This window comes from Artemia franciscana, chromosome 19 (genome assembly GCF_032884065.1).
Source record: "Artemia franciscana chromosome 19, ASM3288406v1, whole genome shotgun sequence".
Taxonomy (NCBI): Eukaryota; Metazoa; Arthropoda; class Branchiopoda; order Anostraca; family Artemiidae; genus Artemia; species Artemia franciscana.
The window spans coordinates 2,231,861-2,247,307 of NC_088881.1; the positions used below are offsets into that span (position 1 = coordinate 2,231,861).

The following is a 15,447-nucleotide window of genomic DNA, read 5'->3' on the forward strand; positions in this document are numbered from 1 at the left end:
GGAAATTATGGGACCAACCTGGAATTATTTATAGCCAAATTATCTTGTTTACCACGCCATGCAATTCGCGATTAGTCTATTCAGCAAAGACGGACCAACCTTATGGGGAAATTATGGGACCAACCTGGAATTAGTTTTAGCCAAATTATCTGGTTTACCACACTTCACAGCTGATGTGAAGTGTATTCACAGTAAGTGTATTCAGTAAAGACCTTTGGACCAACCTAACTGGGAAATTATGGGACCAACCTGGAATCAATTGTAGCCAAATTATCTTGTTTACCACACCACGCAACTCGCGATTAGTCTATTCAGCAAAGACCCTTGGACCAACCTTACTGGGAAATTATGGGACCAACCTTGAATCAGTTGCAGCCAAATTATCTGGTTTACCACGCCTCACAACTCGCAATTATCCTATTCAATAAAGACCTTTGGACCAACCTTACTGGGAAATTATGAGACCAATCTGGAATTAGTTTTAGCCAAATTATCTTGTTTACCACGCCATGCAACTCGCGATTAGTCTATTCAACAAAGACGGACAGACCTTTTGGGGAAATTATGGGATCAACCTGGAATTAGTTTTAGCCAAATTATCTGGTTTACCACACCTCACAGCTGGTGATTAGCCTATTCAGTAAAGACCTTTGGACCAACCTAACTGGGAAACTATGAGACCAACCTTGAATCAGTTGCAGCCATATTAACTGGTTTACCACGCCTCACAACTCGCAATTATCCTATTCAATAAAGATCTTTGGAACAACCTTACTGGGAAATTATGGGACCAACCTGATATCAGTTTTAGCCAAATTATCTGGTTCAGCAAACCTCACAGCTGGCGATTAGCCTATTCATTAAAGACCTTTGGACCAACCTAACTGGGAAACTATGAGACCAACCTGGAATCAGTTGCAGCCAAATTATCTGGTTTACCACGCCTCACAACTCGCAATTATCCTATTCAGTAAAGATCTTTGGAACAACCTTACTGGGAATTTATGGGACCAACCTGGAATCAGTTGTAGCCAAATTATGTTGTTTACCACGCCACGCAACTCGCGATTAGTCTATTTAGCAAAGACGGACCAACCTTATGGGGAAATTATGGGACCAACCTGGAATCAGTTGTAGCCAAATTATCTTGTTTCCCACGCCATGCAACTCGCGATTAGTCTATTCAGCAAAGACGGACCAACCTTATGGGGAATTATGGGACCAACAAGGAATCAGTTTTAGCCAAATTATCTGGTTTACCACACCTCACAGCTGGTGACTAGCCTATTCAGTAAAGACCTTTGGACCAACCTTACTGGGAAATTATAGGACCAACCTTGAATCAGCTGTAGACAAATTATCTTGTTTACCCCGCCACGCAACTCGCGATTTGTCTATTCAGCAAAGACCTTAAGACCAACCTTATGGGGGAATTTTGGGACCAACCTGGAATCAGTTTTAGCCAAATTATCTGGTTTACCACGCCTCACACCTGGCGATTAGCCTATTCAGTAAAGACCTTTGGACCAACCTAACAGGGAAATTATGGGACCAACCTGGAATCAGTTGTAGCCAAATTATCTTGCTTACCACGCCGCGCAACTCGCAATTAGTCTATTCAGCAAAGACCTTTGGACCAACCTTTTGGGGAAATTATGGGACCGACCTTGAATCAGCTGTAGACAAATTATCTTGTTTACCCCGCCACGCAACTAGCGATTTGTCTATTCAGCAAAGACCTTAAGACCAACCTTATGGGGGAATTTTGGGACCAACCTGGAATCAGTTTTAGCCAAATTATCTGGTTTACCACACCTCACAGCTGGCGATTAGCCTATTCAGTAAAGACCTTTGGACCAACCTAACTGGGAAATTATGGGACCAACCTGGAATCAGTTGTAGCCAAATTATCTTGCTTACCACGCCGCGCAACTCGCAATTAGTCTATTCAGCAAAGACCTTTGGACCAACCTTTTGGGGAAATTATGGGACCAACCTGGAATCAGTTGTAGCCAAATTATCTTGCTTACCACGCCGCGCAACTCGCAATTAGTCTATTCAGCAAAGACCTTTGGACCAACCTTTTGGGGAAATTATGGAACCAACCTGGAATCAGTTTTAGCCAAACTATGTGGTTTACCGCGCCACGCAACTCACGATTAGCCTATTCAGTAAAGATCTTTGGAACAACCTTACTGGGAAATTATGGGACCAACCTGGAATCGATTGTAGCCAAATTATCTTGTTTACCACGCCGCGCAACTCGCGATTAGTCTATCCAATAGACCTTTGGACCAACCTTACTGGGAATTTATGGGACCAACCTGGAATCAGTTGTAGCCAAATTATGTTGTTTACCACGCCACGCAACTCGCGATTAGTCTATTTAGCAAAGACGGACCAACCTTATGGGGAATTATGGGACCAACAAGGAATCAGTTTTAGCCAAATTATCTGGTTTACCACACCTCACAGCTGGTGACTAGCCTATTCAGTAAAGACCTTTGGACCAACCTTACTGGGAAATTATTGGACCAGCCTGGAATCAGTTTTAGCCAAATTATCTTGTTTACCAGGCCTCGCAACTCGCGATTAGCCTATTCAGTAAAGACCTTTGGACCAACCTTACTGGGAAATTATGGGACCAACCTTGAATCAGCTGTAGACAAATTATCTTTTTTACCCCGCCAAGCAACTCGCCATTTGTCTATTCAGCAAAGACCTTTGAATCAACCTTTTGGGGAAATTTTGGGACCAACCTGGAATCAGTTTTAGCCAAATTATCTGGTTTACCACATCTCACACCTGGTGATTAGCCTATTCAGTAAAGACCTTTGGACCAACCTAACTGGGAAATTATGAGACCAACCTGGAATCAATTGTAGCCAAATTATCTTGTTTACCAGGCCTCGCAACTCGCGATTAGCCTATTCAGTAAAGATCTTTGGATCAACCTTACTTGGAAACTATGGGACCAACCTGGAATCAGCTGTAGACAAATTATCTTGCTTACCACGCCACGCAACTCGCGATTAGTCTATTCAGCTAAGACCTTTGGACCAACCTTATGGGGAAATTATGGGACCAACCTGGAATCAGTTGTAGCCAAATTATCTTGCTTACCAGGCCTCGCAACTCGCGATTAGCCTATTCAGTAAAGATCTTTGGATCAACCTAACTTGGAAACTATGGGACCAACCTGGAATCAGTTGTAGCCAAATTATCTTGCTTACCACGTCGCGCAACTCGCAATTAGTCTATTCAGCAAAGACCTTTGGACCAACCTTATGGGGAAATTATGGAACCAACCTGGAATCAGTTTTAGCCAAACTATGTGGTTTACCGCGCCATGCAACTCACGATTAGCCTATTCAGTAAAGATCTTTGGACCAGCCTTACTGGAAAATGATGAGACCAACCTGGAATTAGTTGTAGCCAAATTATCTTGCTTACCAAGCCGCGCAACTCGCAATTAGTCTATTCAGCAAAGACCTTTGGACCAACCTTATGGGGAAATTATTTAACCAACCTGCAATCAGTTTTAGCCAAACTATGTGGTTTACCGCGCCATTCAACTCACGATTAGCCTATTCAGTAAAGATCTTTGGACCAACCTTACTGGAAAATTATGGGACCAACCTGGAATCAGTTGTAGCCAAATTATCTTGCTTACCACGCCACGCAACTCGCGATTAGTCTATTCAGCAAAGACCTTTGGACCAACCTTATGAGGAAATTTTGGGACTAACCTGGAATCAGTTTTAGCCAAATTATCTGGTTTATCACGCCTCACAACTCGCAATTAGCCTATTCAGTAAAGACCTTTGGACCAACCTTATGGGGAAATTATGGAACCAACCTGGAATCAGTTTTAGCCAAACTATGTGGTTTACCGCGCCATGCAACTCACGATTAGCCTATTCAGTAAAATCCTTTGGACCAACCTTACTGGGAAATTATGGGACCAACCTGGAATCGATTGTAGCCAAATTATTTTGTTTACCACGCCACGCAACTCGCGATTAGTCTATTCAGCAAAGACCTTTGGACCAATTTTATGGGGAAATTATGGAAACAACCTGGAATCGGTTGTAGCCAAATTATCTTGTTTACCACGCTACGCAACTCGCGATTAGTCTATTCAGCAAAGATCTTTGGACCAACCTTATGGCGAAATTTCAATGTAGATGTTGCAATGCTGATACTTCATAGTCAAATTTAAAATTTATAGAAGACAGAAATCTATATACTATCCTTGTATTATGTACTTTTCAGTGTGCAAATATAATAATGCCAAAACTTCACAGTCAAATTGCAAACTTTTCAGAAAAAAAACTCCTTAAAAATAAAAACTTTACATATCCGTCTTTTTTGTGCGCAAATGTAGGAAAAAACTCAACAGCAAAAAAAGAAGAATGAAAAATGTCATTACAGCAAAAGCAGCAAAAAATCAGCTACTTCAAAACAGAAAATTTCAGACCATGTTCCCTGGAATTAAATTCCTCGAAACATTACCACAATATCTTTCATCAAGCAACGATCCTAAGACTGATTTCACAGAGAAATTTTGTGCTTTTTTTATGAATTTCGGGGAAATTTACATTCCTCGCAACGTGATTTATCAGGTTTCTTTTAAAAGGAAAATATCTTTAAAACAACTTTATGGGGATATTCAAATTCATCGTAACGTGATTTACCACATTTTTCTTATCCAGAAAATATCTTTAGACCGATTTCACAGGAAGAACTCGAATCTTCTGTGAACAAATTTAACAATGCAGATATTTAAGAGCCAAATAGCGAACTTATCAAATAGCAAATTTATAAAAAAAACTTAAAAACTCACATCTCCTTTTCAATAGCATTCTTTACCGCCTCTTTGACTCTTGGACCCTTATCACACTTGTTACAAAAAACTAGAATTCGAGGACTGGTTCTCGCAATTTGATCATCAGTAAGAATATCATATATGTACCTGGAAGAAAATAAAACCAACTTTAGGAGATTGTATACCTTGAAGGATCATCCTATCTCTTCCATAATAAGGTTTTTTAGGTTTTCCGTCTTGCCCTAATCTGTAGATTTTGGACAAGAGATCTGAATAAACGACATAAAGCCAAAAGTCGACAGTCACTTTTCTGGAAATCTTAGAAAAATCAGCTAATCTCGCCAATTTCGCCAGAGTATATTCAATTTTTATTAAACTTCAGAATGCCTGGCCAATCTTTATTAGATTAATAAAGATCAATAAAGATACGGCCTTTGGCCTTATAGACCAATATTTATTAAATATCAGACCAATCCTCAGTGCTCATCCACGGTCCAAAAGAAAGAAGGCCAGCATTTTGAAGGGAGCGGAACGAGCCATATGTAACTGAGAATGTATGCTTAAAATTTAAAGAAGGGGACAGGAGAAGAAAATGACAGGAGGAAGATCTGAATAAACGACATAAAGCCAAGAGCCGACAGTCACTTTTCTGGAAATCTTAGAAAAAGGTTTAACCTCGCGATTTTCGCCAGAGTGTATTCAATTTTTATTAAACTTGCATCATCGGAAAGTGTGTGAATTTGTTTTTTGCTTTTTTATTAAATGGAGTAAAATTTTCGTTTTGAAATTGAGGAAAGGGCAGACGAAATTTTCTGGCATATTTTCTGAGAAAAAAAACACAGCTCTAATGCAATATCATTTGAGCAATTTGTTATATAAAAATCGATAATTAGTAGTGTAATTTTATCATTAGATGTTTCTAGATTTACAAACAGTCTTGAGCTGGTTTCAAAGGTGTTTTGAGAAAGTTTGCCAAAATACGTGTTCCAGGGTAATATATGCTAGACCAGGGTTGCGAACTCGCACACGTTTCGTGTGAAATGCTCTCTTTTACCTTAGAATACGAAAGAGTGAAAATCACTCTTTTTGAATGTTAGTTTTTATTTGTTTTAAACGTCAGCAGTTAGCAACTTTGTCAGAAGTGCATTTTACCCAAGGAACAGGGTTGCCAACTTGCACACTTTACGCGTGAAATGCACTTTTTCTTTCTTATCTCAGAGGGGATTCGGTGCAATTTTTTTGACTTATACTCCTTTTGAGGAAAAATCGCTCTTTTTTGGTGATGATTTGCACTCTCTTTGGGCATCGATTGTTGGCAACGCTGCTCTGGACCGCTGATTGTAGATTAAATGGGATGAGCTGTTTGTACGTGCCGATAATTTAGTAGCCAAAAATTACTGAGTTTGATAATATTGTATAAACTCATATGCAGTGGTAATGAGTGACACTTTTACCCATGGTAAAAGGTAAAGAATACGGAATTAGACTTTACAGTCCCTACCGGCGGTGCTGATCTCCGTTTCTTGGCCTTTCAGCCAGGAAGTGCAATGGGGGGCTGGGGGCCAACCATCGTGTGCTTTCGCAAACCCTTCCTGAACGCCGACCAATCTAGGGAATGGTGTATTGAGTGGGCCAATTTGAACCTCATTGCCAATTCACTAGCTTTGAACATCACGCTCTGGCATAGTGAAATTATCAAGCGGTTCGTGGTAAAGTGCTGTAAGTAAGAAGTGACTCGGTCTAATAGTAACCGAAACTCTAAAAAAGGAATTTTAATAAAAAGTACAACATAAAAAATGACTTTTTACGCCAATTCCAAATATATAAACTTCTTTAAGCTTAATTTTACCCGTCAAAAGCTACGAACCTGGGGAAATTCACCTGATTTTCGAAAAAGGGGGAAACACCTAAAAAAAAAAACAAGAGATCTTAATGAAAATCATGCCTTCAGATTCAGCCAATCTGAGAACTCTACTGTAGAGGCGTCAAGCTCCTGCCTATAAAAATTTAGAATTTTGTATTTTTGCCAGTTGAAAGATCTCGGATGCGTGTTCATTTGATTTTGTTTTTCCCATTGGTGATCGTATCGAACCAATGGTCCTAGGAGATCGGGAGAGGGCACATTTGAACATAACTCAAAAGTTCTAGGTCCCTTTTTAAGCGACCAAAAACATCGATGGGCAACAAGCCCCCCTCCCACACCCCATTTTCCCCTGAAGACATCTGATCAAAACTTTTTAATAGTCATCTGATTTCATGGTTTTGAGGATGAAAAAACCCCACACACCCCACGGGAAATAATCTGTATGTTACTTAGTTTGCCCATTGCTCACGTACAGTATTCGCTATTGGGAAATCTACGAATTTTTCTTACACACACGAATTTCTACAAATATATATATATATATATATATATATATATATATATATATATATATATATATATATATATATATATATACATATATATATATATATATATATATATATATATATATATATATATATATATATATATATATATATATATATATATATATATATATATATATATATATATATATATATATATATATATATATTTATAATATATATATATATATAATTATTGCTCGTTTTACATATTAAGAACTAAAATAGTGATTTGAGCTTGTTTATTAGGTTTCTATTTAAGACAACAACTGTAATCTTAAACTTTATTGTATTGTTATCTTTTTATTGCTATCTTAAACTTTATGTTATCTGTAACTGTTATCTTAAAAACTATTTCAATTTAACAACTATATCTCTTTATATCTTGAAATCATCCAACATTTTCGATACTATGACATTCTTTTTTTCGTTACGTGATTTTTAAGATGGCGCTGCCCATCTAATAAAAAATCGTCGCCCAAGTGCTTAATAAAGTTGGTGTTGAATAATATGGTATGCCATCTATTTTATATTAGATGAAAGTTCTTTTTTCTCCTGTATATAAACTGTATCCACCTGTACTTTAAAGGCACTGATTTGGCTTTTTAAGTCGAATCTAATCTTCTTTTTTTAATAACTCGGCTTTGCATTGATCAATAAAAAACTTATTACTATTTACTTATTACTATTATTGTTATTATATTGTTACTATTATTATATTGTTATATTATTATTATATTGTTATATTATTATAGTTATATTGTTATTATTATATTGTTAATGTTATTATATTATTACTATTAATTATTGCTATTATATAAAAACTTATTACTTATTACTCAAAAAACAAGCTTTTATTACTGAAAGCAAGGGGCGAAATTAAAACTTAAAAGAACTGGAAATTACTCCGTAAATGAGGGAAACGACCTTTTCCTCAATCATCGCTCTTTACACTAAGGTCTTTAAAGAGCTCTTAAAAAAACACCTCTCACTAAAATTCAACAGGCCTTGTGTTTAACAAGTCTTTCTTGGAGGATTGTGACAAAAAGTCAAACTTTAGCGTTAAAAACGAGGGCTAAAGAAGGGGTAGTCCTCCTCATGTGCGGAATAATTTCTGTTCGTTTTAAGTTTTAATGTTGCTCCTTACTTTCAATCGATAAAAAACTTGTTTTCTATTTAGTCTCTTACCATTTTCCAAATCATCCAAGGAAAACCCCAGCCCTGCCCACCCCAGTGTAAAATTTCTCCCGGAAACTTTCATCCCCCAGGAAATAGAGGGAGACTTATAATTTTATAATATTATGTTGTTTACTTGAAAGAAAAAAAACTTGTCGTTTTGATATTTATTAAAAATTGAAAAGTAAGTTTAAATTGACAGTAAAGGTCCAAGATAGGGAACTAACCTCTTTTAGAGCTTTGAACCTAGGGTACTGAGCTTTGCTCGGTGAAAAGAAAGACAGCTTTTAATCTCATTCGGAAACTAACTACAGTTTTATTTTATTTTCGGTAGAAAAATAAACCGTTTTTTTACCGTTTTCCAAATCATCCAAGGAAAAAACCAACCCTTCCCACCCCTGTGTAAAATACCCCCCGTGAACTTTCATCCCCCGGGAAAATCCCTCCTCCAACCCAAAAAAAATTCGTAGATTTCCCAATAGCAAATACTGTACGTGAGCAATGGGCAAACTAAGTAACATACAGATTATTTCCCGTGGGGTGTGTGGAGTTTTTTCATCCTCAAAACCATGAAATCAGATGACTATTACAAAGTTTTGATCAGATGTCTTCAGGGGAAAGTGGGGTGTGGGAGGGGGGCTTGTTGCCGATCGATGTTTTTGGTCGCTTAAAAAGGGAACTAGAACTTTTGAGTTATGTTCAAATGTGCCCTCTCCCGATCTCCTAGGACCATTGGTTCGATACGACCACCAATGGGAAAAACAAAATCAAATGAACACGCATCCGAGATCTTTCTACTGGCAAAAATACAAAATTCTAAATTTTTATAGGCAGGAGCTTGACGCCTCTACAGTAGAGTTCTCAGATAGGCTGAATCTGAAGGCATGATTTTCATTAAGATCTCTTGATTTTTTTTTTCAGGTGTTTCTCCCCTTTTTCGAAAATCAGGTGAATTTCCCCAGGTTCGTAGCTTTTGACGGGTAAAATTAAGCTTAAAGAATTTTATATATTTGGAATTGGCGTAAAAAGTCATTTTTTATGTTGTAATTTTTATTAAAATTCCTATTTTAGAGTTTCGGTTACTATTAGACCGAGTCACTTCTTACTTACAGCACATTACCACGAACCGCTTGATAATTTCACGATGCCAGAGCGTGATGTTCAAAGCTAGTGAATTGGCAATGAGGTTCAAATTGGCCCACTCAATACACCTTTCCCTAGATTGGTCGGCATTCAGGAAGGGTTTGCGAAAGCACACGATGGTTGGCTCCCAGCCCCCCATTGCACTTCCTGGCTGAAAGGCCAAGAAACGGAGATCAGCACCGCCGGTAGGGACTGTAAAGTCTAATGCCGTATTCTTTGCCTTTTACCATGGGTAAAAGTGTCACGCATTACCACTGCATATGAGTTTATACAATATTATCAAACTCAGTAATTTTTGGCTACTAAATTATCGGCACGTGCAAACAGCTCATCTACAATCAATGGTCCAGAGCAGCGTTGCCAACAATCGATACCCAAAGAGAGTGCAAATCATCATAAAAAAAGAGCGATTTTTCCTCAAAAGGAGTACAAGTAAAAAAAAAATTGCACCGAATCCCCTCTGAGATAAGAAAAAATGTGCATTTCACACGAAAAGTGTGCATGTTGGCAACCCTGTTCCTTGGGTTAAATGCACTTCTGACAAAGTTGCTAACTGCTGACGTTTAAAGCAAATAAAAACTAACATTCAAAAAGAGTGATTTTCACTCTTTCGTATCCCCTCTAAGGTAAAAAAGAGAGCATTTCACACGAAACGTGTGCGAGTTCGCAATTCTCAAAACACCTTTGAAACCAGCTCAAGACTGTTTGTGATTCTAAAAACATCTAATGATAAAATTACACTACTAATTATCGACTTTTATATATGTATTGGAATAAATTACTTAAAAATTAGATTCTTGAATAGCTAATGTTACAAAGTGATGCCGTGTTTCGCGTTCAAGAGAAATCCGACTTGTCTACTCATGAAAAAATCTAATGTCACTTATGTTTATACTTTTTTAAATGTTTTCCGGAGCACTTGTATCTCGGTCCAGTTTTGTCTAATGGTTGAGATAGGGAAAGATTATACTGTCTGAATTTATATACAGTGCACATCACACACAGATCATTTGCCTTGCTTTGCTTCCTATATTTTTCTTGTGTTTTGAAAATATAAAACACGAGTCATTAAATCAAAAACATATTTTACCCCCCAAACCCGCAATAGGTTTATCAATACCTGAAAACTGTGATTTTCTAAGTTTTTCTTCTGGTTGTTTAAAAATTACAAAGTTTTTTAGAGTAGTACCGTATTTTCGTCAGTGTTGCCACGCTGATTCGTAAAAATAAATAAGGAAAACTAATTAGTTAAATTTTGTAACGTTTTTGTCCTTAAAATTCAAATGCTACCGATTCTTTCATTCCCAAATAAAAATATACATTCGATGGAAAGCTGCGTTTTTTAAGCTGCTTGGTGGACATGGTTTTAGTTAGTTATTTTGCTTTTTTTCTTTTTTTGATGTTTTCTTTTGTTTAATTTGGTGCCAGCTTCTACCAACAACTGCCAAACTAATGATGGAAGTCATTTTTACCAAAAATCGAATTCCTGACTTTTCTTATTTTTTATGATAAATATATGGTTATAAATTTTTTTTTTTATGTGTTTGTGCTGTTGCATTGGTGATTTCTGTTTTCATAATATTATATGGTAATAAATATATTGTATATTATATGGTGATAAATGTAACATACGTATTTTATATTATATTACATGATAAATATATTATATGGTTGTGAAATTTTCTATTAAATAACACCATCAGATTTCATTGTCTTTGGTACTTCAACTGCACTATGAGCAAGAACTTTTCTCAAATTTGTAGCCTATATTTTAAGCATTATAGCGCACAAAAAATATAGCCTATTGGGCATTATACCTAAACATTATGAGCAGGTGATTCAAACGGGTGGCAGCTTGAATCACGAATAACATAATTTCTGTCCGTTTTAAATTATCTATTGGGGATTTTAAGTTTTAAGTTACCTATTGGGGATTAAACCTCAGCATTATGAGCAGGTGATTCAAACGCGTGGCAGTTTGAATCACGTATAGCATAATTTCTGTTCGTTTTAAGTTACCTTCATTTGAATTTTTTTTTAATAAAAAGGAAATGCGGTTTACTAGCAGCGGGCAAAAATGACATAAAAAAAAGAAAAAAAAGTAACTTTTTTGCATGTCGACCATTGGCCCGCATCGCACAGGTAACGATCTCCTGATTCTCCGCTTTCACCCGGGAGTGCGATTCGTGGTTGGGGGCACATTCATCTAAAGAAAGTGAAGGAAAAAGGAAAAAAAAACTCACTCTGTAATATCCTTCAGGCTCCTAGTATATGTGGTTGAGTCGACTACAAAAACAATTGCTTTTGCTGCCCTTTTATGGGCATCAAAAAATTCTTGACGGAATCGGATATGACCAGGAATATCAACAACCGTAAGACGTTCCTAGAAGACAAAATTAATTACAATTACAATTAATTACTCAACATTAAAAATTAATAACAAATCTTCCAAATCCTCAAAATTAATTACACTAATCCCTTCACGGCGTAAAAGGCAGGTCTGGATTGCCCAAACTCAAAATGAGCAAATCAACTTAAATTCCCTTGATAGTTGCAGATATAAGCTGACATTACGATTTGCGTTAGAATGTTTGAAGATTCATCAAGGTTTACGCTCCAGCCTTGAGAGCCCCCCTGCAGTAGCACCAAAATTAAACTTCGTCAATTTAATAATTTACTCCGCTTCAAGTACTAAGAAATATAATAAATTATTTATTCCTTAGTTTACTTGGCATTTTAATGACAAGTCTCAGGTGGACACGGTAGTCCACCTGAGACTTTAAGCAGGCTCATATAAATTCAAAGGCTATTTGAATTAGCCTTATTTCATGACTACCTACCTTAGTTTTGCCCTAGGATGAATTTATGATAGACTATCTATTAACAAGTGAAATGGAATCATTTTTATACAATCCTGAAAAAGGCTTATGCCAGATTTGCCTATCACTCAGACTATCTGTCTTGGTTTTTCCTCCAATTAGCCATGGCTTGATGGACACTTGATATTAATTCAAGATCTTTTTGATGACTTTCGCATTTTAAATTGATTCCTAAAACCGGAAAAAACTATAAAGCAAAGCATAATTTGTGTGTAATGTATGACACTTTTAATCACAAAAAGAAGCAGAAACAAAGATGGAGTACAAAAAGAGAGAAAAAGACCTAATTAATTTGTAGTTTACAACTATTTAACCATTTAATTTACCAATTTAAATTTTAAAAGAACTTACCGAATTACAAAATGGTGAAATGTCAAAAACGAAGAACATATCCCAATGAAGGATTTAAGGCAAGTAGGAACTTCTTGGGATCGTGTAAAGTGGGTGGCTTTGAACAGATTGGGGTGGAGGAGAACCATACGTAGTTAAGTGGTCTCAGACGACTTGGTGCTGCAGTGAGTGGTTGATTCGTTAGTAGTAGAAGTAGTAGTATTAGTTGATTTATAATGCATTTTAAAAATGTGATCCCATGGATGTTCTAATAATCCCACTTCGCCTGTGGCACGTTAATTCAAAATTCAATGGGGACTTTATATACCACCGTTAATAACATGAATCTCGAATGAATTTACAAGAAAACCTAGAGAAATCTTCAAATTATCCAAAGGACGATATCGGAAGTGAAAGTCGTTTAATAATTTGTCTAATTTACTGTCGTATAACTTACTATCATAATTTAGTACACTGTCGTAAACTAAATTTGTCTTCTAATTTATTGTCGTGCACTAAATTTAGTATACCGTCATATACTACGTTTTTCTTCTAATTTACTGTTGTACACTAAATTTAGTGTTGCACTAAATTTAGTACACTGTCATAAATTTAGTATACTGTCGTAGATTTAGTATGCTATCGTATACTAAACTCTTCTTCTAATTTACTGTTGTTTTCTAATTTACTTTCCTATATTAATTTAGTATACTGTCGTAAATTTAGTATACTGTTGTAAATTTAGTATACTACGGTATCGTACAAAAAATTTTTCTTATAATTTACAAGAAAACTTAACTGTCGTAGTCACTTAATTTTTTCTCGTCAATTTCAGAGAGCAAAGTGCTTTAACCTTTGTGTAGTAATAGTATGTTTAACAAAAATAGTTTATTACAATAAAATGCAACGAAAATTGATTTGCGGAAATTGGAGAAATATTTTGATTTTTTCATTTTAATCTTTTAATAACTTGCAAAATAATGTTGCTAATTATTCTGGAAAATGTAGCTAATAATGCGAATACCTTAAATCCACCCAAACTAAAACCATACACAATTTAGACCACTGGCGCAAATTCATGATGACGTAGGGGGCGGGGAGAACAAAATATATTTTTCTAAATTGCGGGTGGGATGTGTTCTTGTCAATGATATACTAAAATAGGGTATTTTTAAAATTAAAATACCGTACCAAAAAAAGGCACTTCTCAAAATCAAGGGAAGGCAATAAAAATCCGATGGACAATTACCCCCTGTCCTTTTTTTTATTTTTTTTTTTTTTTTAACTTAGAATCGTTCGAACAGGATCAGTAATAATTGACTTTATATCTATGGTTGAAGGACTCCATTATATCAATAACGAACATAAAGTTATTAGATCATTCATCATTTTTAGCAGTTCATATTTTTTTACCTTACTTGGCACGAAAATTAATTGTAAAAAAGTCAAACAGTGCAATTCTAATGGCATTCCGCATAGATAAAAGAAGAAAGTGAAGAAATTGAACAGGTTCAGAAGAGATCACTACAAGTCATCTACAGAAGTTTCCATTTGGTATTTTGGCATTTGGTATTCCGCTATGATAAAAAGAAGAAAGTGAAGAAATTGAACAGGTTCAGAAGAGATCACTACAAATCATCTACAGAAGTTTCCATTAAGTATTTCGCTATGATAAAAGAAGAAAGTGAACAAATTGAACAGGTTCAGAAAAGATCACAAGAAATCATCTACAGAAGTTTTCATTTGGCATTTTTGCATTTGGCATCTCGCTGTGATAAAAGAAAAAAGTGAAGAAATTGAACAGGTTCTGAAGATATCACTAGAAATCATCTACAGAAATTTATATTTGGCATTTTGGCGTTTGGCATTTCGCTATGATAAAAGAAGAAAGCGAAGAAATTGAACGGGTTCTGAAAAGATCACTAGAAACCATCTAAAGAAGTTTATATTTGGCATTTTGGCATTTGGCGATTCGCTATGATAAAAGAAGAAAGTGAAGATATTGAACGGGTTCAGAAGAGATCACTACAAGTCATCTACATAAGTTTCTATTTGGTATTTTGGCATTTTGCTATGATAAAAGAAGAAAGTGAAGAAATTGAACAGGTTCTGAAGAGATCACTAGGAATCATCTACAGAAGTTTATATTTGGCATTTTGGCGTTTGGCATTTCGCTATGATAAAAGAAGAAAGCGAAGAAATTGAATAGGTTCTGAAGAGATCACTAGAAACCATCTAAAGAAGTTTATATTTGGCATTTTGGCATTTGGCAATTCGCTATGATAAAAGAAGAAAGTGAAGATATTGAACAGGTTCAGAAGAGATCACTACAAGTCATCTACAGAAGTTTCCATTTGGTATTTTGGCATTTGGTATTCCGCTATGATAAAAAGAAGAAAGTGAAGAAATTGAACAGGTTCAGAAGAGATCACTACAAATCATCTACAGAAGTTTCCATTTAGTATTTCGCTATGATAAAAGAAGAAAGTGAACAAATTGAACAGGTTCAGAAAAGATCACAAAAAATCATCTACAGAAGTTTTCATTTGGCATTTTTGCATTTGGCATCTCACTATGATAAAAGAAAAAAGTGAAGAAATTGAACAGGTTAAGAAGAGATCACTAGAAATCATCTACAGAAGTTTATATTTGGCATTTGGCATTTCGCTATGATAAAAG

The 15,447-nt window shown here is 35.9% G+C and overlaps 1 protein-coding gene across 4 annotated transcripts in view; it reads right to left on the reverse strand.

Moving 5' to 3' along the window:
* LOC136039162 (signal recognition particle receptor subunit beta-like) overlaps nt 1-15,447 on the reverse strand; it is a 48,185-nt gene that overhangs the window by 13,452 nt on the left and 19,286 nt on the right. For all 4 annotated transcript variants that reach the window (XM_065722668.1, XM_065722672.1, XM_065722669.1 and 1 more), the window contains exons 4-5: nt 11,803-11,942; nt 4,847-4,975 (exon numbers count right to left, since the gene is read on the reverse strand). In XM_065722668.1, the coding sequence (XP_065578740.1) occupies nt 4,847-4,975; nt 11,803-11,942 (269 nt within the window). The remainder of the gene's footprint in view (nt 1-4,846; nt 4,976-11,802; nt 11,943-15,447) is intronic.